The following is a 27,322-nucleotide window of genomic DNA, read 5'->3' on the forward strand; positions in this document are numbered from 1 at the left end:
AAACGGTGCTGTACTGAACAGTTTAAAAACTGTGAGGGGTTGGGTAACGCTGTCAAGCATGGCCACTGCCATTTAAATACATTTGTCATTGGTTCAAGATATAAAGTTGCTAAAGTGCTACCTGTGTCCACTTATATCAGTGCATTCATTACAACCAAACCATTGCGAAACTTCTATTTGATCAAATAAGCCTCATGTAGCAAATGAGCAATTCCATTATAAGTTCTCTCTCATTGAACTCCATACAAAAATTCCTCATTTCGTGGTCTTATTTTCGTGGACAGATTTTGGGCAGAGCAAATCCTCTCGCTTCAACTCTTCCTCTCTGCCTAGGAAGGAAATAATCAAGGTAACCAGTCACATGTCTATGAGTTTTATATCAGTGCCCTGTCCCCTAAATTAGGGCATTCACATCAGACAGATGTGAATTAAAGTACTTTAATAGCAGTTTTATGTTTGAAAATGTTTACTGGCCAGCTGCGAGTGAAGCTAAATATTCACTTTGCCCCCAGATTGACGGCATCTTTAACTGATTTTACACTCAAATACTGTAGTTTGTCAAGGGAGCCAAAACCTCCCAAGTGTTTTTCAGCTATGAGAGCAGATTTGGAAGGTATAAATAGAACCAACCTTTGGGAACATCGGGAACATAATGAAGGGTACATTTGTGTAGAACACTGCTCTGTCTGGAACACACAGTAGGCCGACTAAAACAGATCTTCATGCGCCACCTACAGGACAGTTACAGCTAAAGCGTTAACAAGTGCGTCACAGACTATATATAACATGAGAAGAATGAAGAAAAAAAGAATGTCATTAAGAACATACGTTTATAAAGTCAGAAAAATAAGACTCGCTAAACTTGTGGAGTATATCGTCGGTCAATTATGAACCAAATGTCCGAATTGTTAACAGTTAACTGGTTGTTGTTATACGCGTGCCCGCCTTCAACGAATTAGTAAATCGGACATTTCAGTTCCCTTCTTCCGAATAGTACTTGAACAGGGATTTACAGTGCTATTCTTACGTGTGGATAAAGAACCATACAGCAGAGTATAACTTTACAGATAGTACACTATCACCATCTAGTGTTCATAATGACAGAGTGTTGCTGACTCGTATGGCGTATGATTGCCACTGGGTGCTGATATATGGTCAGTTTTGTGTTTTCCCCCCTAATGATTAAGGGTAGACCTTAAGGAAGGTAAATGGTCCTAGATCGGTGCCTAAGTACAATTTAAGCAACATCTCTATCTAATGGTTTTGGACTCTTGATTCCATAGGCTGAAACTAAGCTGTCAAGACAATACATTTAGTTTTACAGTTGACAAGCTTTACACTGTTGAAATTAGTTTATCAGTCATTATTTATTTAAGCAGGATTGTTACAAAACCAACTAGCCATCTAGCACAGGGATAAGCCTGTTCTCGCTATGTCTAGGTGTTTTAGGCTTGACTAACTGTGCTATAACCTGTCTGAATGTGTGCATTTAACGTGAAAGTAAGTAAACATACGGGATCAGGGTGTTGGCTGCGTGTGCCTAGAAAGATAGCTTTACCTACCAGCAGCTACAGACTGTACACCACATAATGTAATATACCCAAAACATTTTGGTATCCATTACTGGACGTTGCAGGTTGCCTATGCAAAACGTCGCCATAGATCAGGGATCATCAGTTAGATTCAGCTGCAGGAGGATTTTTACTTGAGCCGGATGATCATGGGGCCAGAACATAATTACTAATTATTTGTAGACTGCAAATTGACAGCAAGAAACAGCTCTAATATTTGACTAAAACAGTCATTTCAAACCTTGCTTACATTTGTATATGATCACATATATATCTATATTATGTGTGGGTTTACTTTGGAACATATTTCCAAAATGTAACAAACTTAGAGCTGAGTTGCTGGTGTTTTTACAATTTTGCTCTGGGGGGGGGGGGGGGGGGCATACCAAATCTGTTCAGCCTCCTGAGGGAGAAGAGGTGTTGTCGTGCGTTTTTCACGAGTGTGTTGGTGTGTTTGGACCATGATAGATACTTAGTGATGTGGACATCAAGAAACTTGAAGCTCTTGACCCGTTTCACTACAGCCTCATCAATGTGAATGGGGGTGTGCTCAGCCCTCTGTTTCCTGTAGTCCACGATCAGCTCCTTGCTGACGTTGAGGAATAGGTTGTTGTCCTGGCACCACACTGCCAGGTCTCTGACCTCCTCCCTATAGGCTGTCTCATTGTTGTCAGTGATCAGCCCTATCACCGTCGAGTCGTCGGCAAACTTAATGACAGTCCCTTTCTAATCCATGATAATTTGCAAGTCCTGCCACATCCGACGAGCATCAGAGCTGGCGTAGTAGGATTCGATCTTAGTTCTGTATTGATGCTTGGCCTGTTTGATGGTTCGTCAGAGAGTGTAGCAGGATTTCTTATAAGTGTCCGGGTTAGTGTCCCGCTCAATGAAATCAGCAGCTCTAGCCTTTAGCTCAGTGCGGATGTTGCCTGTAATCCATGGCTTCTGGTTGGGATATGTATTTACGTTCACTGTGGGGATGACGTCGTCGATGTACTTATCAATGAAGCCGGTGACTGATGTGGTAAACTCCTTAATGTCATCGGATGAGTCCCGGAACATATTCCAGTCTGTGCTAGCGAAAGAGTCCCGCAGCTTGTCACCAGCTTCATCTGACCACTTCCATATTGAGCTTGTCACTGGCAATTCCTGTTTGAGTTTTTGCTTGTAAGCAGGAATCAGGAGGATAGAGTTATGGACAGATTTGCCAAACGAATCTGGTATTGGCGATACTATCTTCGCTCTCAATTTCTCGGCCAAACGTATCTTCTAAAATCTCCTCGTCCAGTTGCAGGTGGTTTGTTTGAATTTAGAAAATGCTCCGTTATCAATAGAAATCACATTTTTTTCTACATGAGGTAATCCAACAATGTGTACGACATAATGACACTGACCTGGGATGGGGAGTGTGCCAAGGAAGCACCTGGTGATGGCGGCGAGTAGTGAGGATGCGGCGATGGAGGATATGGAGAGAGGGTTGGAGAAGCAACGGCTGCGCTGGAATGCGTGGAATATGGATGATAGTTCTCATGACATGATATGGGTCCGGGAGGATGAGTGTCAAGGACCTGAATGGTCTGTGGTGGAAAGTAATAGGAAAAAGAGAGACCATGCTACTGAAAGCAGTTTAGCTTTTAGCGAAGAGAGTGTGAAGAGGGTGAAGGTAGGGAACAAGAGTAATGATGTGTCAGAGTGGAAAGTTGTGATGATGTTTGATTAACCAATGCCGTAAAGAAAGAGATAGGTGAAGTTAAACTAGCCCGGTTCATTGGAAATGGTAGACTGTTAATATTCTGTGCTAGCTGTGCTCAGCAAGGGAAGTAGATCATGTTCCTGGAGCTTATGCTAAAGTTAAAGGGAGTCATGTCTGTGGTCCCACTGTCTATGTCCATAGATGATATTAAAGAAAATGTGAAGGGAGGTATAGTGATTGAGGTGAAAGGTTGATCTGCAGGAAAGAGGGATGAAGAAATGAAAGCTTATCAGTGGTTCTTAGGTTTGAGAAGGTTTTGCCTGAAAAAGTACAGATCGGATTAATTATTTTCAATGTCAGAGAATTTGTCCCATCCCCATTGCGGTGTTTTAAATCCCGAAGAATGGGACATGCAGCTGCTCAGTGTAAAGGAAAGAAAATATGTGCCAAGTGTGGAGGGGAACATGATTATGGTGACTGTGGGAACAATGTGAAGGCTACATGTTGTAATTGTGGGGGGGGGGGGGGGGGTTCTACAAGTCCTGACATGGTTTTGACACCTGTTCAGAAATCTTGCTTCCATAAATATGCTGTGTCAAGGGACACTTTGATAGTAAATCAAATTGACTTCACAGCTTTCACTAAAATGGTTATCAACATGACTTGCCGGGTGCAGGATTATTGTGGTTGTCGACATGATTTTTGAAATGTTGAATAATCCTAAGGCCTAAGGATGGAGTGTCTCAGCACGATGGAAGGATTTTTTTTTAAAAAGTATTTTATTTAGCCTTTATTTAACTAGGCAAGTCAATTAAGAACAAACTCTTATTTACAATGACGGCCTACCCCGGCCAAATCTGTGATGTCCTATGGGACTCCCAATCACAGATGGGGGAGGATTTGTTAGAAATGAGTAGGGATTTATTTGTTTATTTATTTTTCTTAGTAGTACAGAATTAGGCAAACCATTATTGATTGCACACTCCAGAACAATAGGTGGCGGCATGCACTTTAAACATTACCCTTGAAGGTCTCCTGCACGGAAATAGTTGGAGCGAGTGGACCTGAGGAAGCTATGACAGTGGACGCCCAGCAGCCAGTTGAGATTCAGAATGTCGTTCTCCAGTTGAAGGATACACATACATTGATAGTGAAGGTGGACGCAACGTTTTTGAGTATTCAGGAATAAACAGCTATAACATAGCAGGGAATCCTGACTGAAGATGATCCCCCCCCCCCCCCTACCATGCCCCTGAGCCTGTGTAGGGACGTGATTTGGATTGACTATGACTGAAGGAGTGGAATGTATTTATTTATTTATTATCTATTTTTGTATGATGTCGTTTTATTTCCCCTTTCCACAATCGATTTAGTATTTTTCTCAAGTTCATCACCTGTACAGTAGGTGGAGGCATGTACATTAAATGAGTGTGAACGCCATTATGAGCGAAGAAGAGAACATTTGAAATAGACAAGATATGAATTTATATTGTTTGACTACTTCAAGGAGCAAAAGGAAGCATTATAAAAGTCATCAAATAAAACACCTGCAACTGGACATGGACATTTTTGAAGATAAATGTTTGGCCGAATACAGAACGAAGATAGTATCACCAATACCAGGTTAGTTGATAAATCTAGGGCAACGTTTTGTATAGGCAAACCTGTAATGTCCAGTAAAGAATACCACAAATCTGGTGTCCTGACTCTGTAGTCAATCAGCCCAAGCAGATCATAGATGTTCAATTGTTGGTGACCAAAACAATCATATCATTTTTTTTAAAACAGACATGCCATTACAAGATATCAAACACGTGGGAAGGCTCAGAGGCTACTCAAGCCACCTCTCACTCCACAATCACCTGCCGACACGCACAACTGTGACCAATCAGGGATCATATCAAGCCGGCTACCGGCACTCTCAGAACACAACCTAGCTTCTGCTGCCCTCTAGGCATTGGAAGTGTACTGTCTAAAACTCTAGGCGGTGCCCAACACACTAAGTAGGAGGGGAGTGTAAGGAGTTTTCTAGAGGCTAATTAAATAGATCTTATGATTGCCAAAGTAATAAAGCACAGTGATGGCAACCAAAGACTAGGAAAGACAACCAGACACAGACATAACTGTGAGAAAGGAAAACCTTGTCTGCTTTCCTAGTTTCAGTCAAGCTATGTCATACCAGAGTTACAAGCATTCAGAGAAACCAGGAGAGCAGAGTGGGATTTTTCACAATAACCATATTATGGTTGGCTGATGTTTTCCATCTTGACACTGTACGATGGAAGTGGAATAGAGACACCAGAGGTTAGATAAGTGGTTTTTAAATTCTGTAGAAATGAATGTTCCAGCACCAGATCAAAGGTTGTTGTGGGTGGATCCCATTATGATTTTATGCGTGGGTCATCTCAGGTCCATAATGTAGCTAACCTTTATCTTATTAATCCACCTGGCTGTTACTAAACTAGTCTTACACAAAGGCATGATGTCACTGTTTCACGAGCTGTGTTCTTCTTATCCATTTAACGGGTTATACAGTGGGGCAAAAAAGTATTTAGTCAGCCACCAATTGTGCAAGTTCTCCCATTTAAAAAGATGAGAGAGGCCTGTAATTTTCATCATAGGTACACTTCAACTATGACAGACAAATGGGGAAAAAAATCTAGAAAATCACATTGTAGGATTTTTAATGAATTTATTTGCAAATGATGGTGGAAAATAAGTATTTGGTCAATAACAAAAGTTTATCTCAATACTTTGTTATATACCCTTTGTTGGCAATGACAGAGGTCAAACGTTTTCTGTAAGTCTTCACAAGGTTTTCACACACGGTTGCTGGTATTTTGACTACTATTGCGTAGTTTGGCCGTGCGGCCAGCTCTAGGAAGAGTCTTGGTGGATCCAAACTTCTTCCATTGAAGAATGATGGAGGCCACTGTGTTCTTGGGGACCTTCAATGCTGCAGAAAGATTTTGGTACCCTTCCCCAGATCTGTGCCTCAACACAATCCTGTCTCTGCGCGCTACAGACAATTCCTTCAACATCAGGGCTTGGTTTTTGCTCTGACATGCACTGTCTGTGGGATCATGTCCAATAAATTGAATTTACCACAGGTGGGCTCCAATCAAGTTGTAGAAACATATCAAGGATGATCAATGGAAACAGGATGCGCCTGAGCTAAGGGTCTGAATACTTATAGATTTCTGAGGATTTTTTTTTTTTTAAATGAATCCATTGTAGAATAAGGCTGTAACGTAACAAAATGTGGAAAAAGTCAAGGGGTCTGAATACTTACTGACGGCACAGTATATAAAAAAAATACATGGTTGATTGTAAAAGAAGTTCTAAGAAATTATGTTTAGAATGTTCAGCTCTATTCACGGAATCGTGAAATTGGTGGTGGACTGCTGGTCTCGATAGATGGAGGGAGGTATGGGGAGGGAGGTATGGGGAGAGGGAGAGTCAGACAGAGAGAGACATAGAGAGGTGGATATTATTGATGATATTATAAAAGGTTTATAAAATGTATTATGAAAATAGATTTGGATGATGTGTTTTGACTGGCAGAGCTCCCTTTCCTACTACTGTAATTCTACTATGGGGTCAGTATGTTATATACTGTAAAGGACATGTAATTCAGATATGCAACCCAGTTCCCCCTGCCTGGATCATCAGCTGATCATTCAGTATATTGGTTTGGGCCTCCTAATTGCTCTGAAGCCTTTTGGGAAACGTGTTTGTCAGTGTTACTACAAACAGATCAACCACCCCTTCTTTGGTTGAGGCAGTGGTACATTCCTGCATGTCAAAATGCTGAAGCCTTACCTGGATGTTGCGAGAACGGCCTCATTTACAGCAGAGATAGGGGGGTAAATGGGATCAGAGTTGGAGAGGGATTATTCCTCCTAATGGTGCTCTATATAGAGCTTTGATGGTGTAATCCGCACAGTTACCACAGATTCAGCACAGCCACTGTAAGAACAAGTTCAATCTCTCTCTCTTCTACTGTACCACGGCTGAAAGAAAAGGACAGGAAAAATACATAAGGGATACAAAAATAAAAAGAAGAGAAAATAAGCTTTATTATAATAGAAGGAAATCTACTACTGAGGTTGACAAGCCATTAACATCATAAGAACAAGGATATCAACACCATAAACAACAGAAATTCAACACTACAAGGTGCCAAAAAGACACAAATATGACTAAGGGAAAGGTAAAGATTTCTCTCTCTTGTCAAATTACTATTTCAAAGCTGATGTGAACAGAAATTGGTTGTTGTTCTGAATTGCCAATTCCAGACATTATCTGTGGTTTTCTCTCTGATATACTATAGAACGTCATCATAGGCTATAGTCTAAAAAAGAGAGAAAGAGAGACAGACAAATATTTCTCTATTTCTTAAATGTTATGCTCATTCACTGTAAACAAGTCTCTGGTCGTGTTCCCCTGCTCAGACGTTGCATGCATCAACCAATAGTTGCGTGCCACGTCATTGACTGTGCCGTCGGGCACAAGATTGCTATAACATATGATGTGGTTAGCTGATATGTAAAATACCTATCCAGGCATTGAAAGATCTGGCATGCGTCAACAACGCCTGGGCAGAGGAACGCGCCCTATATGTAGGCCAAACTAAGATGGTTGCCTACTGAGAGTATCCTAATCCTTATCCTATCCTAAACACTGATGAAACATGGAGGTTTGTTTACACTGATACAGGCCTCTATGTGTAGCCTATCTGGATTATCAGTGGATCACAAGGACTTGAATGCATGAATAGAATCATGTATAGAATAGAATATAGCAAGTTTATAAATTGTTTATCCTTCACATGTTATCCTTCACTTGCCCATTTTGTCTTATAGCAGCAAAAGGAAGTTGAGTTGAAAGAAGTTGAGTTGGATGAAGTAAGTTTTATGTTAAAAGAGAGCAGAGCCGGCTCTAGCCTTTTGTGGGCCCCAAGCGAGATTTGGTTGGGGGCCACTCCCACCTCACAACCTAAAACATGACTCGATAGAACATTAGTTAGTTTCAAGCCATGCTTCATGGCTATAGCTACGTATGTTTCCATGAATTTGTCCCAAGATTTTTTGTCAATGTTTAGAAAGTTTGCATAGAAAATTGATGTAACAATTGCCTGCTACTGTGCGTTTCCATTTAACTATCCCGTGTCAATAAAAACTGCAGGATGTACAGTCGTGGCCAAAAGTTTTGAGAATTACACAAATATTAATTTTCACAGTCTGCTGCCTCAGTTTGTATGATGCACATTTGCATATACTCCAGAATGTTATGAAGAGTGATCAGATGAATTGCAATAAATTGCAAAGTCCCTCTTTGACAGGCAAATGAACTGAATCCCCCAAAAACATTTCCACTGCATTTCATCCCTGCCACAAAAGGACCAACTGACATCATGTCAGTGATCCTCTCGTTAACACAGGTGTGAGTGTTGACGAGGACAAGGTTGGAGATCACTCTGTCATGCTGATTGAGTTCGAATAACAGACTGGAAGCTTCAAAAGGAGGGTGGTGCTTGGAATCGTTATTCTTTCTCTGTCAAACATGGTTACCTGCAAGGAAACACGTGCCGTCATCATTGCTTTGCACAAAAAGGGCTTCACAGACAAGGATATTGCTGCCAGTAAGATTGCACCTAAATCAACCATTTATTGGATCATCAAGAACTTCAAATCAAATCAAATCAAATTGATTTGTCACATACACATGGTTAGCAGATGTTAATGCGAGTGTAGCGAAATGCTTGTGCTTCTAGTTCCGACAATGCAGTAATAACCAACGAGTAATCTAACCTAACAATTCCAAAACTACTACCTTATACACACAAGTGTAAAGGGATAAAGAATATGTACATAAAGATATATGAATGAGTGATGGTACAGAACGACATAGGCAAGATGCAGTAGATGGTATCGAGTACAGTATATACATATGAGATGAGTATGTAAACAAAGTGGCATAGTTTAAAGTGGCTAGTGATATATGTATTACATAAAGATGCAGTAGATGATATAGGGTACAGTATATACATATACATATGAGATGAGTAATGTAGGCTATGTAAACATTATATTAAGTAGCATTGTTTAAAATGGCTAGTGATATATTTTACATGAATTTCCATCAATTCCCATTATTAAAGTGGCTGGAGTTGAGTCAGTGTGTTGGCAGCAGCCACTCATTGTTAGTGGTGGTCTGATGACCTTGAGATAGAAGCTGTTTTTCAGTCTTTCGGTCCCTGCTTTGATGCACCTGTACTGACCTCGCCTTCCGGATGATAGTGGGGTGAACAGGCAGTGGCTCGGGTGGTTGTTGTCCTTGTTGTCCTTGATGATCTTTATGGCCTTCCTGTGACATTGGGTGGTGTAGGTGTCCTGGAGGGCAGGTAGTTTGCCCCCGGTGATGCGTTGTGCAGACCTCACTACCCTCTGGAGAGCCTTACGGTTGTTGTCGGAGCAGTTGCCATACTAGGCGGTGATACAGCCCGACGGGATGCTCTCGATTGTGCATCTGTAGAAGTTTGTGAGTGCTTTTGGTGACAAGCCAAATTTCTTCAGCCTCCTGAGGTTGAAGAGGCGCTGTTGCGCCTTCTTCACGACGCTGTCTGTGTGGGTGGACCAATTCAGTTTGTCCGTGATGTGTACGCAGAGGAACTTAAAACTTACTGTCCTCTCCACTACTGTCCCATCGATGTGGATAGAGGGGTGCTCCCTCTGCTGTTTCCTGAAGTCCAAAATCATCTCCTTTGTTTTGTTGACGTTGAGTGTGAGGTTATTTTCCTGACACCACCACTGTAGTGTCGTCCGCAAACTTGATGATTGAGTTGGAGGCGTGCATGGCCACGCAGTCATGGGTGAACAAGAAGTACAGGAGAGGGCTCAGAATGCACCCTTGTGGGGCCCCAGTGTTGAGGATCAGCGGGGTGGAGATGTTGTTACCTACCTTCACCACCTGGGGGCGGCCTGTCAGGAAGTCCAGTACCCAGTTGCACAGGGCGGGGTCGAGACCCAGGGCGGTAAACAAATTGAAGTGGGTCTAGGGTGTCAGGTAGGGTGGAGGTGATATGGTCTTTGACTAGTCTCTCAAAACACTACATGATGACGGAAGTGAGTGTTTGGAAGGAGAGCGGTTCAATTGTTGTGACGAAGGCTTCAGGGTTCCCAAGAAAGTCCAGCAAGAGCCAGGACCGTCTCCTAAAGTTGATTCAGCTGTGGGATCGGGGCACCACCAATACAGAGCTTGCTCAGGAATGGCAGCAGGCAGGTGTGAGTGCATCTGCACGCACAGTGAGGCGAAGACTTTTGGAGGATGGCCTGGTGTCAAGAAGGGCAGCAAAGAAGGGATTGGACTGCTGAGGACTGGGGTAAAGTCATTTTCTCTGATGAATCCCCTTTCCGATTGTTTGGGGCATTCGGAAAAAAGCTTTTCCGGAGAAGACAAGGTGAGCGCTACCATCAGTCCTGTGTCATGCCAACATGCCAACATGTAAAGCATCCTGAGACCATTCATGTGGGGTTGCTTCTCAGCCAAGGGAGTGGGCTCACTCACAATTTTGCCTAAGAACACAGCCATGAATAAAGAATGGTACCATCACATCATCCGAGAGCAACTTCTCCCAACGATCCAGGAACAGTTTGGTGATGAACAATGCCTTTTCCAGCATGATGGAGCACATTGCCATAAGGCAAAAGTGATAACTAAGTGGCTCGGGGAACAAAACATTGATATTTTGGGGCCATGGCCAGGAAACTCCCCAGACCTTAATCCCATTGAGAACTTGTAGTCAATTCTCAAGAGGTGGGTGGACAAACAAATACCCAGAAATTCTGACAAACTCCAAGCATTGATTATGCAAGAATGGGCTGCCATCAGTCAGGATGTGGCCCAGAAGTTAATTGACAGCATGCCAGGGCGGATTGCAGAGGTCTTGAAAAAGAAGGGTCAACACTGCAAATATTGACTCTTTGCATCAACTTTATGTAATTGTCAATAAAAGCCTTTGACACGTATGAAATGCTTGTAATTATACTTCAGTATTCCATAGTAACATCTGACAAAAATATCTAAAGACATTGAAGTGTGTCATTCTCAAAACTTTTGGCCACGGCTGTAATGATGTCACACATAAAAAAATGGTATTTAAAGTGATGGCTGATACATGGACTATCAGTTTATTACAATAGAAAATAAAACCATGACCTTTTCCTTCATGAGGAGCACTGGATCTGAAAACGTGTATTATCTGGACAGATCACAAGACATCAACAAAACACTCACATCAACATTGAAGTGTGTCATTCTCAAAACTTTTGGCCACGGCTGTAATGATGTCACACATAAAAAAAAATGTTTTTGCAAAAACCTACAGTGTTTCCATTACCCATTTAAGTAAGTGGTGCATTAATAAATTGGTGACCGCTTGTATGCCCTCCCACCTATCTATTTCATGTCTCAGGTAAGTTGAGAAAGCAATCAGAAAAGCAAGGCAAAGCAATTCAGGTGTTCTTGAAAGTCTGGACAATTCTTATCCTGCAAAGGAACATAATTATTGTTGTTGAAAAAATAATCATGCGAGCAGTAGGCAATTAGAATGAATATGGAGCGGAGCTTTATTGTGGCGCGATGACATCACAGTACCTTCAAAATGATTCAGCAAACATCATTTATTCAAAAAACTGTTTCCATCATTCATTTGTTGCAATAAGAAAGTCAGACAAAATAAAAATCCGCCCCTGTGAATAAGATAAAAATGTGGTTGATCTTTAGAAAATGTCTCTTATATTAGATTTTCTTTTGCAACATTGCTTTTGTCAAGTAAACCTGGGTCAATGAAAACCTGACTGTTGTCACACAGTGACTGACATAACAAGAGGGAAACCGCACTACCAATTATACAATTTTCAATGTGTGTATTCTACTATTCAGACTTTCATCCATCCATAGCCTAAGAGTGTCTTCCATAATTATTATATATTATCTTATTAAGTCAGTGGTCCTACACGTGACGCGTGATCCGTGAACAGGGCGAGCCGGCCCTGTACGAGTGAAGTGTTTATTAAAAGTGTATTTCAGTTTCATACTTCATACAGTGAGCTCCAAAAGTATTGGGATGGGGAAAATGTTGTTGTTCTTTTGGCTCTGTGCTTTAAATGATACAATGACTGTGAGCTTTAATTTGAGGGTATTTTCATCCATATCGAGTGACAGCACTTCTTGTACATAGTCCCCCCATTTTAGGGGACCACAAGTATTGGGACAAATTCTCTTATATGTGTGTTAAAGTAGTAAAAAGTTAAGTATTTGGTCCCATATTCATAGTACGCAATGACTACAACAAGCTTGTGGAGTCACTTTTATTGTAAATAATAATATAATATTTTCGAAACACTTCTACATGAATGTGGATGCCAACATGATTACAGATAATCCCGAATACATCGTGAATAATGATGAGTGACAAAGTTACAGATGCACAAATATCATACCCCCAAGACATGCTGACCTCTCACCCTTGCAGTAATAGGGGAGGTTAGCATTTTTTTGTGGGGTATTATATTTGTGCATTTCATTTCAAATCCAAATGCTGGAGTACAGAGCCAAAACCACTGCAGAATTGTCCCTGTCACAATAGTTTTGGGCTCAATGTATAAAGACTGGTATCTCTGATCATTTGTGTATCTCACCATATACTCAGCTGTCTCCAAGGACAGGCAAAGAACACCCACCCAGCTATGAAGAGGCTACTGCAGGTAATAACAAAACATCTTTGTATCTCAACTAGTCAGTTACACAGGATATCTCATCCCCTTCTATCAATGGACACCTTTCTGGCTACAGTATGCAGTGGTCTTCTACTGCTGGACGCACACCAACCACCTTACTATAGAACAAAGACAAATGGGCAGGAAAGGGGGATACCTAGTCAGTTGTACAACAATGCATCTTCCGCATTTAACCCAACCCCTCTGGAACAGAGAGGTTCGGGGGGCTGCCTTAATCAACATCCACGTCATTGGCGCCTGGGGAACAGTGCGTTAAGTGCCTTGCTCTGGGGAAAAACAACAGATTTTTTACTTGTCAGCTTGGGGATTCGATCCAGCAACCTTTCGGTTACTGGCCAAACGCTCCTACCTGCCAGGCTACCTGCCGCCAACATTTTAACGTGTGATGTAACCAGGGTGGCAGGTAGCCAAGCGGTTAAGAGCATTGGGACAGTAACTGAAAGATTGCTAATTTGAACCCTCGAGCTGACTAGTTGAAAAATCTGTCAATGTGCCCTTGAGCAAGGCACTTAACCGTAAGTCGCTCTGAATAAGAGCTTCTGCTAAATGACGTAACATGTAAATGTCAGTGTTGAATCTTTACACATCTGCTGTTTTAACAAGATGTTTAACTCCCTGTCTTCCCTCCCTGTCAGATTATGAGGAGATGCAAACCCAGTTCTCTTGGGATGACCAGGCCATCAGGAGGATCTTCATCAGAAAGGTACTAAAACCGCGAGGGACAACCTGAACTCATAAGAACCACCCGTCCAATAAGAAACACTTGTTTTCGTCTTCCGTTATCCTTCCAGATAATGATATTACTGTAACTGAGCTACACAGACTTTTCTAAGCATGCATGATCTAGCATGTAGTATAGTATTTTGAGGGTGTATCTGGGCCGTCCCCTCTTATTCCACCTCTCTGTATCCTTATAGGTCTATGCCATCCTGATGATCCAACTCTGTGTGACTGTGGCCATTGTTGCACTCTTCACATTCTGGTATGTATCATATCCAATACATTGCAAATATATCCAAAACATAAATATTCAATACATTTGATGAACATGAGTGTGTGTGCACTCTACATTATGTAACACTCTCATTTCTCCACAGTGCACCAGTGAGGTTCTACATTCAGACACACCCCCTCCTGTACATGTGCTCCTAGTAAGTGACAACATCTTGATTGACATGTCCTGACTTTTCCTCACCTAGACAGTGAATCCCAAACCAGCCCCTCACCCCTACCAACTTGCTTGCAGGGCCCTCCGTTGGCACGTGTTGCTGACGAAACTCTGAGGGCGACTTCAAGATTGGTGAGGGGATCAAATAAACCCATCATCTTTGGGACACACTCGTGACTTGAATGATGGAATTCATGTTTGACATTTCAATAATAAAATTAGCAGGACTTTCAAATGAGAAAATTCCCCCTGTTACAAGATATAAACCTCAGTAACAGTATTTAATTAAGGATGTATTTCATATTATTCTAAATCAGACACAAAGAAATTACAAGCCTCCATTATTTTGTGTGAAATTGTGCAAACTCAAAAACAAATTGCTGTGTTATGGGATACCACTTCGCTCAGGGTAGCCAGATAGGAAGAGGCAAAGTGAGACATTTTACTCGACCCAAAATCCGTTCACGAAAATAAGCCCACGAAGTGAGGAGTTTTTCTATGGAGGTCAATGAGAGTGCCGAATTTGGTCAACAAAAAATGTAATTGCTAATTTGCTACGTGAGGCTTATTTGATCTTGTATAAGTGTCATAAGGGTTAGGTTATTAAGAATGCACTGATATAAGTGGACGCACGTGGCATTTCCGCATCTTACCAAAAAATGACTTTATATCGGAGTCCCGCCTGCATTCCCTCTTTGAGGACATGCATTTCCATTATTAGAGCGGTCACTCAAATATCTTGTCAATATAATAGACCATCTTTAGTGTAGCTAAGTCAGTTGAAGTGCTATCTGAGGGTCTATTAACCTGGCTGAAGTGACTCATAGCATCCGGAGAGCTCACACACTGGTCTGGACAGGAGGCCTACGTAAATGCAGTATTCGCTCAGAAATTGAGCCGACACATTGATTTGTTCTCTCGAATATATAATATATATACATTTTTCCTCGGGTGTTGAGACCTCTGGTTGTTTGGATTTGTAATGGAAGGGGGCAGTGCGCTGGGGCTAGGTGGCTGTGCATGTTAGTGATGTGCAGGTCAGCTGTTTGTTCACCCACACCTGCCGGCAATTGCTAATAACCCATCCGCAACCGCCCGACTATATGTATAAAGTGAAAATCTGAGGCCTGACCCTAACCTGCAAATATAGAAAAATGTGCCGTACAGTCAGATGGCGGAACAATTTTTTGACAGGCCTTTTTTTTTTTAGATAGGCCTATGTTTCTGCTTATCATTTCTGACATATGGTAGGCTATTTGTCAGTCAACGTGTCTATAATTAGATAGATGCAGCTTATCTTCTGGCATTACTTGTTGCCCTAGAAGACTAAAGAAACCCTTGCTCACCAGAATAATGTAATGAATCGATAGATTGAATTCTCCAGTCTAGTTAACACGGGTAAAGTTCGCTTTGTCTTTCATCTCTGCTTCTTGCCTGTTATGAGGCAACCTGAGCATCACTAGTGCCCGTGGGTGTTTTAGTGAGACAGACACAGAGGAGCACCAACCAGTAAAAGCACAGCACCCTTCATTATCGACGCATCACGCCAACAACATCAAAACAGCCTTCCCAGCCTCTGAAGTCGGGAGGACTTTGAATTAGGTGTTAGCCAGACTACTAATTAGCCCCTACACCCTCCATCATTTTTACTCCCTCAGGTTTGGGAGACTTGTGCATGTGACGTATGCGCAAATGGTGGGCCGATGGGTAACAGGAAGGGGGTGATTAGCTATGTAATTGTTTTAATAATGAACTGGTTTCTTTTTGCTTTTCAACAGCATGATGTTCTTGGCCACCTACATCGCATTGAACTGCTGTGGTGAACAAATCAGGTAAGAGTTTCCCTCTGGGTAGTACACAGCACTTACATCAAATCTTGACAGTCATATCAAAAAACAGATGTAATATTCCCTAAATCAAATAGTGAATGTAGTTTTAATACACATGAACACCAACACTTATTACACATTAAGCAGGTGTATAACACAGTAATGTATCTATAACATTATTCCTAGATAATGGTTGTGATCGTCCATTGTAAATGATAACTTGCAATATTATAGAGTGAACTCACCAACCTGAATTGTCTGTATCTCTATAATAGGAGACAGTTTCCCTGGAACCTTGTTCTGCTGGCTCTCTTTGTGAGTATGATGAGTAACAAATATGAACGAAATAGAGAGAATAGCATGTACTCAATACTCTCCCTACCTGTCTGTGCACCTGATTCACTCTGCTCTGTGTTCGTCTCTGTTCTGTCTGCTCTCAGACTCTCAGCCTGGCCTGCATGATGGGCTTTGTGTCCAGGTAAATGACTTGTGTTTATTGTATGTGACATCAATTATTTATGAAGATAAGAATGAATTAACACATCTATCAACATCTACAAAGTATGTGTAGGATGACTGGTTGATGGATTAACCAACTCTGTTTCTCCAGCTTCTACAACACCAAGTCAGTGGTCCTGTGTCTAGGCATCACTGCTCTGGTGTGTATGTCTGTCACCATCTTCAGCTTCCAGACCAAGGTGATAAAAATTACCCCCATCCCCACACAGGCTTCCTACTCATTGAAACAAAAACATACAGATAACGTAAATAGTCATGAATGAAATTAGTATGTATCACTAGGGCCAGGAGTTTTACTTTACCACATGACCTGACCAGGAAAAACTCCTAACCCTATGTATCAGTGCAATCTTTTGTTAAATTGTTTTCTTCTGACAAAATGAATATGCTGCAATCGGATAGATCATGTGTGCATTTTAACAACACACCCCTATTCTCTCTCCCTTGTTTCCTACTGTAGATTGACTTCACCTCCTACCAGGGAGTCCTGTTTGTCCTGACCATGGTCATGCTGTTCTGTTGCATCATACTCTCCATCGTCATCCCCTTCGGACATGTAAGTAGCCCGTCTGCCTGCTTAGCTTCCATTGACAGCTGACACTGTAAATAAGGACAATTAGGTCACATGATGGCGTAATGAGCATGTGTACCTTTCCAGAAGGCGATAAGAATAGTTGTGAGGGACTGAAAGTGAGTTTATATATAGAGTGACGGTAAGGCTTTTGGCCCTCACTCTCGCCATTTGGGTGGGTAGAGACTAACATGTACAAGATTGATTAGTCCTGGGTATTCCTTTAAAGGGATAGTTCGGGATTTTGACAATGAATCCCTTTATGTTATTTCCCAGAGTCAGGTAAACTCATGGATATAATTTATGCAGGAAGTTAGAGGTAATTTTGTGAGCTTCCTGCACACAGAGACATAAAAATGGTATTCATGAGTTCGTCTGACTCTGGGGAAGTAGATAAAGGGCTTCATTACCAAAATCCCAAAGTATCACTTTAATCTTGTGAGATGATTATAAGCCAGTGTCTTTCCTAGATTGGTGGCCTATCCTCATTAGGATTGGTTGATAAAATTCTTACTGTCTGACACAGGTGTCCTGGTTACAAGCCATCTACGCTGTGATAGGAGCTATCCTCTTCACTCTGGTGAGTGGCAGATATTCAACACGCATTCATCATTGGGAAGGCCCAGAGTTTTTCCTGGTCAAGGTCACATGGTCAAGACAAATTTCTGGCCCTAATCATTGGGTTACAGTCTGTAGCGAAATGGTTTGACCCCCCCCCCCCCCCCCACTCTCTCTTTCTCTCTTAGTTTCTGGCGTTTGACACCCAGCTGCTGATAGGCAACAAGCGCTACACTATGAGTCCAGAGGAGTACGTCTTTGCCACCCTGAACCTCTACCTGGACATAGTAAACCTGTTCAGCTTCCTACTGTCATGTTTTGGAGGGGGCCGTGACTGATAAATCTGTCTGTTGGGAAACATAAAAACATCTATCAAACTAGATGTCTGTCTATTTCTCATTTGGACCACATGGGTGTTTTGGCTCCCTGCACTCCCTCAGCCCAATCTCCCTCAACCTTATAACTTAAAGTGGCTCTCCAGTTTCCTTTTCACCTCATTTAACACCCAATTATCTGAACAAAAGGCACATCTCAATAGGTTGTCCAGTTATGTCCTACTCCTTGATATTTGTCTAAAAAAACACTATTTTTCTCAAAACGTTTTTGTTTTTACCCTTTATTGTGTGTACTTTACTGTATTTATACTTGGGATATCGCTTTTCAACAGTAAAAGTTTAAAAAAATAATAACTGTAGGACGTCTTTAAGAGCTTCTTTCATTTCTGTCTTCTTCTCAAACAACCCTGGTTCTTCTGTGATAAAAAAAAAATAGGATATTTCTCACGTCTCATAGTCTCTCGTCCTGACAGGCTGTTTACCTTTAAATTGAGCAGCTGGCCAGTGAACACACAAGATTTGGTTCTGGGTGCCGAGATTGCATACCTCACCTTGTTTATGGCGAACAGTTGGAGAGCAGGTCAGCTTTGGGAAACAACAAACCTGGCCATTACTTAGAAGGGCACTTACAGTAAGTAAGTAGTGTGTTTGTCGTCTGCTCTGTGTTAGGAAACGAGGGTTACAGAAGCACATAACGATAAATAGCATTAACATTTTGAGTCACAGAATGTTGAGGACACTGATCTAATACTAAAACAGTATAATACTTTAACTTATTGTTCTTTCTAGTTCTTTTTAGTTTCTGGTTCTTGTCTGTCATCAACTCAGCACAAAGAAGACAAAAACAAGTAACCATTGATACTGTATCTTTCAAGCATGCTATCTTTCTGTAAATATACCTGTTTCCTGTTTTCCTAAACTATCATATTGATTCAGGAAATCTTTGGAACTCAGCAGGGTTGAGTTTAATTGTCTTAACTGTAGTTTTGATATGACAGAGTATCTTCAGATGCGTTTCCTAGATTACATTTTATTGTCAGTTATTTTGTACTTATTTTACAGATTCTGATCTGGATCAAATACATTGCTACGGTTCCAGCTTGGAACTACATACTGGAACTTCCAGGTATGGCAAGATAATATTTTCCAAACTACAATGTGATTAGAGTAGTTTCTATATGGTCATGAAGGCTCTGTATCTTGTACGGATTGCTTTTATGCACGTTTAGCTACACAGATACATACCCAGACACATACAGAATGACTTCAAATCCAAAGGGAAGAAGTTTCATGAACAATCCTATTAGATCCTACAATTGGTTTATCAGTTGCCAGTTCTATTGTGACTCCTCTGTAAAGGTTCATGTATAGCCTTTTGAATGCAGTATCATTATTACAGTGTCAAGGCTTGGTCAATAAAGTTGTGTTTGGATGTTACTATGATCAGCCAAAGGGAAAGGAGCTTACACCTTTTCGATGGATATCAATCACCTTGGTTACCACATTGAAAAAATGTATATTGAACAAACATAATACGATTCGCTCAACACTAAAATAAACTTGGAATTTTTATGTAATTGACTTGTCTTTCTTTCAATTGTATTCTAATAATTTAGGTAATAACTTTTTGGAACACAGATACAGCCATTAAAAAACATATTTTTTAATTAAAAAAGAACATTGACATGTTAAAATTCTAAGAGTAAAACAAAGAAAGAAAATACTTTATTTTTTTAGGAATAAAAAACAAGAGTTACAGAGACTTGAGCAACTCTGGCACAGGAAGACGAAAGTAACCGAGTGGCTAGCCAGCTAACTAACAAACAAACCAAATATCAAAACCTCTCTCCTCTAATACACTGTACAAAATGAGTTCTTGTATAAATAAGGAAATGTTTTACAAGCAGTGAGAGAGATGAGACAGTTGTATGTTCAAAATGTCAGATTTCTGCCGAATTACCCAAGAGATTACAAAATGACTCAAAGAGTACAACTTTCACAAAATGTGTCTCAAATGTAATTTTATAATTTGTGAATGTTAACTATACTTTAATCTGATCTACTTTTGATATTCTAGGTTAAAGTCAGACATTTTTAAACAACCAGTGTGGCTCCCATCTATCCACTGCTGGGACATCCCGTTTTAGCAGCAAAACATTTTGAACCTATGAAATAAGCCATTGAAGCTACATGATCTGGACAACAAGCAAGGACAGGATAATGCTAGGTATTAGGGTTTTACTTTACATAAGCATGGTTTGAAAATAAGTGCAAGTGAAACCACCTGCTCATTTTCCTTGGTATTATAAGATACCTGTCAAAGGTACGCACCAGGGAAACATACAATAGCCTCAAATGTGCTCCCTCAGACAATGATTTACAGGTAATTGTAGCTAGTTGTAACTTAAAGTGAAAGTCCACTCCAAAATTGAAATTTAGATCTACAGAACAGATGGACATTATACCGCTTTTGAGGTCTGAAGACGACTGACAAACAATAGATTTTGGATCTCTTTAACACCATTCACCATAACACAATGGATTACCTGACTAATACTACATTCTCACAAGGAATTGAGTGTCATATAATGATTTGCTCTCCCCAAAAAACAGCAATAAGCAAGTTGTCAAATCTGAAAATTTGATTCAATGAGCAAGACTGCAGTGTAACAACTGGTCATTTCATAGTTTCAAAACCACGTTTTTTTGTATTTAAAGTGATGGCTGATACATGGACTATCAGTTTATTACAATAGAAAATAAAACCATGACCTTTTCCTTCATGAGGAGCACTGGATCTGAAAACGTGTATTATCTGGACAGATCACAAGACATCAACAAAACACTCACATCAACAAAGGTGGAAACAGGAACAAACAATGGTCTTGACATGAGTTCAACCAAAAACAAGAGCAGAAAATAGTCCTAATATTTACAGAACGATAGATAAATGCTGAGCTCTCCTCATCAACACTAAAAAAAGCTAAGTAGACCCATTGCCCTGTTCTCTGTATTAAAGATACAGTAGCATATACTGGTCTTCAGCTGGATGTACCAAACCGAAACAAGCAAATGTCGATAAATGAAGCACACATGTATGGATCTCTATTCAACAATACATTCATTCAGAACCTAAAGGAAACATATTGCTTGTTCACCACTGACCAGGGAACTGCCACTTTGCGAAGACGTTACTATAGCATTACTGTAGCTTTGTATGCCAATATGGATGAGAGAGGCATGTTCTCCAAGACAGATACTCTGACAGATCACTTTGCTGACAGGTGGATGGCTTCATCATCTTTGGTGTTGCAGACATAAATAATAATTAACAACGTTTTGTAGAGCGAGGACCGAGGTATAGAGATAGGGAAGGAAGAAGAAACAGTATATGTGATGTCATTAATACTGAAAAATGGCAAAAACCCAAGATCCAGTGTGATGGGGGGATGTTTACTAGGGTAACACTAGGTTTTAACAAGGCATGGTTCAACTCAGCCCTGTATAATATTACGTCAATATAACATCTGATATTGATTGCATCTGTATGAACTTTTCTTTGCCAAACCCTCAACCGTAACTGAAACTGAATAGCCTTCAATGAGGAGAAAGAGGCTTCCCCTTCTTAAATAGGGCTAATCTGCCTGGTTACAGTTAAGGCTTAGACATACTTTGGTCGTCATTTCTAACGAAATCCGCCAAGTTTACGCATTTTTGTCTTTGTTGAAATAAGAAACAATTCATCCAAGGTTTAGTTAACTGCTGTAGAACAATTTGTTATGGGACACTTTTTTACCAACACTTTCATATTCTGTTTGGTGTTTTCTGGATAGCAGCCTCATTTTCTCTGACAGATACAATAGAATGCTTTTACACTAGACTAGATGTACATATCCACTGGACTGGTCTGAGCTGGAGGGCAAGGTTGCCATTGAGTGTCATTGAGTGTCTCCAAGATAAACGTGGACGTGGTTCAGTTAAAGCCTATTTCACACAAAAACAATATCATATTGAACAACACAGTGCTCTGGAACGGAAATGAACGTGAAGAAACATAAAAACATCAAATCATCTCTTAAGTTTGCATGGACAATGTGCAAACGCACAAACTCAACACAATAAAAAAAATCCTATGAATCTCTTATAAAATAAAATCTCAAATCTAAACTTTTTCCCTACTGCTAAAATCTCAAATCTTTTGAAAATAAAATACAACAAAAACACGTTTTATAACAACTAAATCAACAACAAAGATAACAGAAGGCATGACAGCTCAGAAGGGTTCAAGTGAACGCCCCAAAAGAGAAAACATACTTTACTTCTTTCTACAAATTGTTTTATCAAATGAATTGACAGTCAGGAATTAAAACTCAGGAGACAACAGCAGCATTGAGAAAGACTGGCAGCTCCCTTTCTCAACAACAAAGGACTCTTCTTAGTCCTACTTCTCCCCTCATTGCTTTGCTTTTTCATTTATTTGTTTGAGCTATTTTGCACACCTATTTCATAGTAACCCAACTGCTCAAAACTAAGGCATGTCCACTTATTTGTCTGTCTACTTTGTACAAAAGGTGAAATTCCCTATAGACATCTGAACAACTACCAGAACAAAACCGCTTAAAACCACTTCTTATGGACACTGGTGTGACATGGACTCTAGCACAAACCAAGTCAAGTATTTTGTATAATTATTATTTTGTATAATTATTATTATACGATCTATGAATCCAATAAAATCCAATAAAAATATTGTATAGTATAGTAATTAATTTATTAAATGTTGAATAATATTATAACAATTAATTTTGTCTCAAGTTTCTCGAGACAGAAGGTGACATTTGGATGCGTCATATTACATGATACCCTAAAAAAAAAATATAGTTCATTTTCTTCTCGTAAGAAAGTTTTACAGCAATATCAAATGTGCTTAATTTTTTAAAATCATTTAGCTCTTATTTAACACATATTAATTATTTTCTAAGTGGTATCATGTTTATTGCCAGTGTTTGGCATTTACCAGATTTGTTAAATAAAGAATGTTATTAAATAAAATGTACACAAAAGCAAGTGACATTTGAAGTTTGAATATGACTAAATATCTAAAAATAGAACTATGATGTACATATAAATAAGAATGATCATGATTGTCCTCTGCTCATAACAAATTCTGAGTGTTTATGAGTGAATGCTTTATAAGGTTTAAGTTTGACTTCATTTTAAATCTATAAATAATGAATGTTACCATCTGCCAGTGAGTTAACTGAACTTTGCCTTACTGGATTCGTTTTAGAGAGAAGTAGCTTTAAACGGTTTGTTTTGCATTTTCCGTACTTAAAAGTATCCTACACTAAAACATTAAACCAACTAAATGTGTATGAGTATATTTTTTTATGTACAAAATATTGTCAAACTGCTGTGAATAGAATGTCAAAAAACAGACATAAAAAATTAAAAATTAAAGTTTGCATATTTTACCAAAAAATAAAAGACACATTGTGTTGTAATTACTTTCCTTTTACCACTCTGAAACTCCAGAATGCTTTTAAAAAATAAGAATTTGTTATTTTACGTGCACAAAAATAACGTTCTGTGTCATTTCCCCCTTTCCAAATTGGTTTCTTTGTTCAACTTAGTTAATTTTTTCAGTTATCAAAAGAGATCAAAGCTTCCATTGCAGAAGGCTTCCACCTTTGGCTGATTGACTCTTGAAGAAGAGAGAGGAAAAGTCCAGACAAAATAAGCATGTTAACTTCTTTTTCAAAGCACACACGTATTCCTTTTGTCAACGGTGTTCAGGTCTGGTGCTAACAGAGCTCTGTTATCTTCTTGTAGAGAACCAACCCTCTGTGGTTCAGTCAGTAAGATGGCCTCCTGACCCCGAGCTGCAACACACACACTTACCTCTGTCACACTACACCTTTTACATAATAGATGTAACATACAATATTTCATAAGTCTACATACTTTCCATATCATTATCTATCTGTGTAAATCAGTATATTTCCAGAATGCTGATCAATAAATTCACTCAGAATTTTTTAAATTTTCTTTAAGGTATATCTGACACGCTTTAGTTTTTTTTGTGAACTAACAAATTGGCTCCTACATGCAATGTTCTGACATGGAGCTAGTAGGGAGGAACAAGAACTAAGTAGTAATCTACCCCGAAACTAAGTTAGCAAATACAGTGTGGTACGAAAATATTAAAACCCTTGATAAAGATGATCAATAATGACTGAATAAAGTAAATTATTCACATACTGAGCTATATTGTATGCCAAAAAAATGGGACCAAATACTAAACTTTTGACTACTTTATTTATAGAGTTGATGTTTGACATAATCCTACCTTAGCTTCACTTGGTGTGCTGGTAGGAGTAGTTTGTGTGTTCTGCAGGTGTCTCCATAGCAACCTGTTGCTGTTGTCCTCCGTTCTCCTTCAAGAAAAGGAAGGAAATGGAGTGGAACAGTATTAATAGGTCCCTGAGGTGAGAACTTCTTGTAAGAGAAACACCCTATTGTCATCCCTTTAAAGGAATACTTCAGGATTCCTGTATGAAGGAAGTTAGAGGTAGTTTAGTTTTGCGAGCCAATGCTAACTAGCGTTGGCGCAATGAATGGAAGTCTATGTTATCAACTAGTATGCTATCAGTTACCATAGACACCCAGTCATTGTGCTAACTCTAGTTGGCAATTTCTCTAACGCTAACTGCACGCAGAGACATAAAAATGGTATCCACGAGTTCATCTGACTCTGGGGAAGTAGATAAAGTAGATTGCCAAAATTCTGAAGTATCCCTTTAATTAGTTCTGCATAGTTAATGCATATGGTGTTGGTTGGGGTCTTACCTCTACAGGGACACTGGAGGGAGGCACTGGTTGGTACTGGGGGATGTATGTCCCCTGCATAGTGTTGGCAGGCATATACTGTGACAGGACGAGAAGAGAAGAAACCATCAGTCATTATTACTGTGTAGAGATCCAACATCAACATCATGCATAGGCAACACTTTCATCATGCATAGGCAACTGCTTTTATTTTCAACTGCAATTCAGTACAACTCGATTCACCTTAGCTCCACTCAGGTTTGTTCAATGTGTTTTAGTCTTGAGATGAGACTAAGGGACCAAAGGAGAGGGGGTAGAGTGGGTATCTGTGGGGTGTTGAAGGGAGTGGAGGGGACGGTGGAGTGGGTATCTGTGGGGTGTTGAAGGGAGTGGAGGGGGAGGTGGAGTGGGTATCTGTGGGGTGTTGAAGGGAGTGGAGGGGGCAGTGGAGTGGGTATCTGTAGGGTGTTGAAGGGAGTGGAGGGGGTGGTGGTGTGGGTATCTGTAGGGTGTTGAAGGGAGTGGAGGGGGTGGTGGTGTGGGTATCTGTAGGGTGTTGAAGGGAGTGGAGGGGGAGATGGAGTGGGTATCTGTAGGGTGTTGAAGGGAGTGGAGGGGGCGGTGGATTGGGTATCTGTGGGGTGTTGAAGGGAGTGGAGGGGAGATGGAGTGGGTATCTGTAGGGTACTAACCGTGCCTGTGCTGCCCAGGGATAGGTGGCTGAGCTGCTGGGTCATGGGGCCCATCATGGAGGTGGGCTGGATGGACATGGCATGGTCCATGGTTGGAGTCAGGACTGTGCCCTGGGAGAGAGTGAAAGGGAGGGAGAGAAAGAGGGTGGAGACAGAGATAAGTGGAGAGAGGAAGAGAGAAGGACAGTAAGCCAATAAATCAGAGACATGATTACAGAGAGTGACAGAGAGATGGAGGGAGAGAGGGGAAGAGAAGATAGAGAGGAATATAAATAGAGACAGAATGACAAAGAGAATAAGAGCGAGAGAGATAGATGAGCAGAACTTCAAGCTAACCAGATGTGGAGGGAATAGTAAGGAGTAAACTTTAGCAGCAGAGGTAGAGAATACTATTTACTACTCACTGCAGGCTGCATGAGGTACGACTGGTGGTGCATCCAGGAGGGACTATGTAGCTGGAGAGAGAGAAGAGGAAAACACAGCATCTTTACACAGAAACACACAGGGGAATGAGTAGAGATGAAATCTGAATCCGGACAGGAAATACAAATAACAATGACATAGCTCCAATGGCTACAGAGATTTCCTCCTTCATGTGTTTGTGAATGGCGGTTTGGTGATGGTGGTGTGTCTGTGTGTTCTGTGTCTGACCTGGTAAGATGAGACTGGTGAATGCATGTAGGGAGAGAGGGACGTTTGGGCGATCATCCGGTTTGGGGCCAGACTGTAGGGTGACGAATAGAACCTGCACAACATACACACATCAAGCCATGCATGTCAGAAAAATCCTTACAAAGGATTTACTCTAAAATGAATAAGCATAAATAATATGAATGTATTGTGCATGAAAGTTATTATAAAATGATTGAACTTTCAGATAAAACTACAGCGCAACAAAATAAACTAGTGATGTAATGCCTCCTGCATCCACCAGGTGTCTCTGTTTAACAGGGACAGAACGCCTGACTGATGTTTGTTTTTGGGTGGGCTGACTCCGTTTTTGTCTCTCTGTACTCACCCATTCTGTAAGGCTGTGGGGTCATATGCTAACGTCATCCCTCCCTGGGACAACAACACAAAGAACTCAGAATAAAAAACCATGAAGGTGACATAATCACAGATATGCACAAATAGAATGTTTAGTTAGGTTAAGAATGTTTAGGGTTAAGACACACAATCCTATCTCTGTGAGATCAGATTCCAGCTCTCTCTTGCTTTGACAATGACCTTATTTAGAACATGCAGTCTCTAATTCCAAAATGGCAATTCATGAATGCCTCCACCCGTGAAATCAAGCCTCTCACCGTCTCTCCATCCCTTGCCCAGGGCCTGCCATTCTGAAGATACTTCCCCTGATTCTGCCTCTTTTTCTGTCCCCCGTCTGCAAACTTGCACAATAATGGTTCCGGGGGCACTGTGGGAGAGAGAAACTGATGGAATTAGAGGGTGAATTCTGTAGGAGGCAACGAATACCAATCCACTGGGAGAGTTGAGGGGGGAAACCAGGAGCCTGGGATCAGAGACCAAGGCCCTGTTCAGACAAAACCCCTAGCCCCTAACCTCTAGATACTTGTGGAGATCTGAGGGGATTCAATAGGTTTAAGCAATATGGTGTTATCTTCACATGGCCCTCTGAGAGATGGAAGTTTTTGCCATATTGCTTATACCTGTCCAATCCTCTCAGATCTCTGAAAGTTTTTAGGGGGTAGGGGATAGCGATTGTTTCTGGATACAGCTCTCGATCTGCCATCTGAA

General features: G+C 40.6%; 1 protein-coding gene and 1 pseudogene across 2 annotated transcripts in view; one reads left to right on the top strand and one right to left on the bottom strand.

The window, feature by feature from the left end:
- Nucleotides 1-7,462: 7,462 nt before the first annotated feature.
- Nucleotides 7,463-19,605, top strand: LOC110494238 (annotated as a pseudogene).
- An 89-nt stretch (nucleotides 19,606-19,694) lies between these two features.
- Nucleotides 19,695-27,322, bottom strand: part of LOC110494237 (RNA-binding motif, single-stranded-interacting protein 2) — a 58,173-nt gene continuing 50,545 nt past the window's right edge. For both annotated transcript variants that reach the window (XM_036950320.1, XM_021569145.2), the window contains exons 7-14: nucleotides 26,872-26,981; nucleotides 26,586-26,629; nucleotides 26,219-26,312; nucleotides 25,972-26,022; nucleotides 25,568-25,678; nucleotides 24,897-24,974; nucleotides 24,397-24,484; nucleotides 19,695-23,929 (exon numbers count right to left, since the gene is read on the bottom strand). In XM_036950320.1, coding sequence (XP_036806215.1) covers nucleotides 24,404-24,484; nucleotides 24,897-24,974; nucleotides 25,568-25,678; nucleotides 25,972-26,022; nucleotides 26,219-26,312; nucleotides 26,586-26,629; nucleotides 26,872-26,981 — 569 coding nt within the window. In that variant the 3' untranslated portion in view covers nucleotides 19,695-23,929; nucleotides 24,397-24,403. The remainder of the gene's footprint in view (nucleotides 23,930-24,396; nucleotides 24,485-24,896; nucleotides 24,975-25,567; nucleotides 25,679-25,971; nucleotides 26,023-26,218; nucleotides 26,313-26,585; nucleotides 26,630-26,871; nucleotides 26,982-27,322) is intronic.

This window comes from Oncorhynchus mykiss, chromosome 17 (assembly GCF_013265735.2).
Source record: "Oncorhynchus mykiss isolate Arlee chromosome 17, USDA_OmykA_1.1, whole genome shotgun sequence".
Lineage (NCBI taxonomy): Eukaryota > Metazoa > Chordata > Actinopteri > Salmoniformes > Salmonidae > Oncorhynchus > Oncorhynchus mykiss.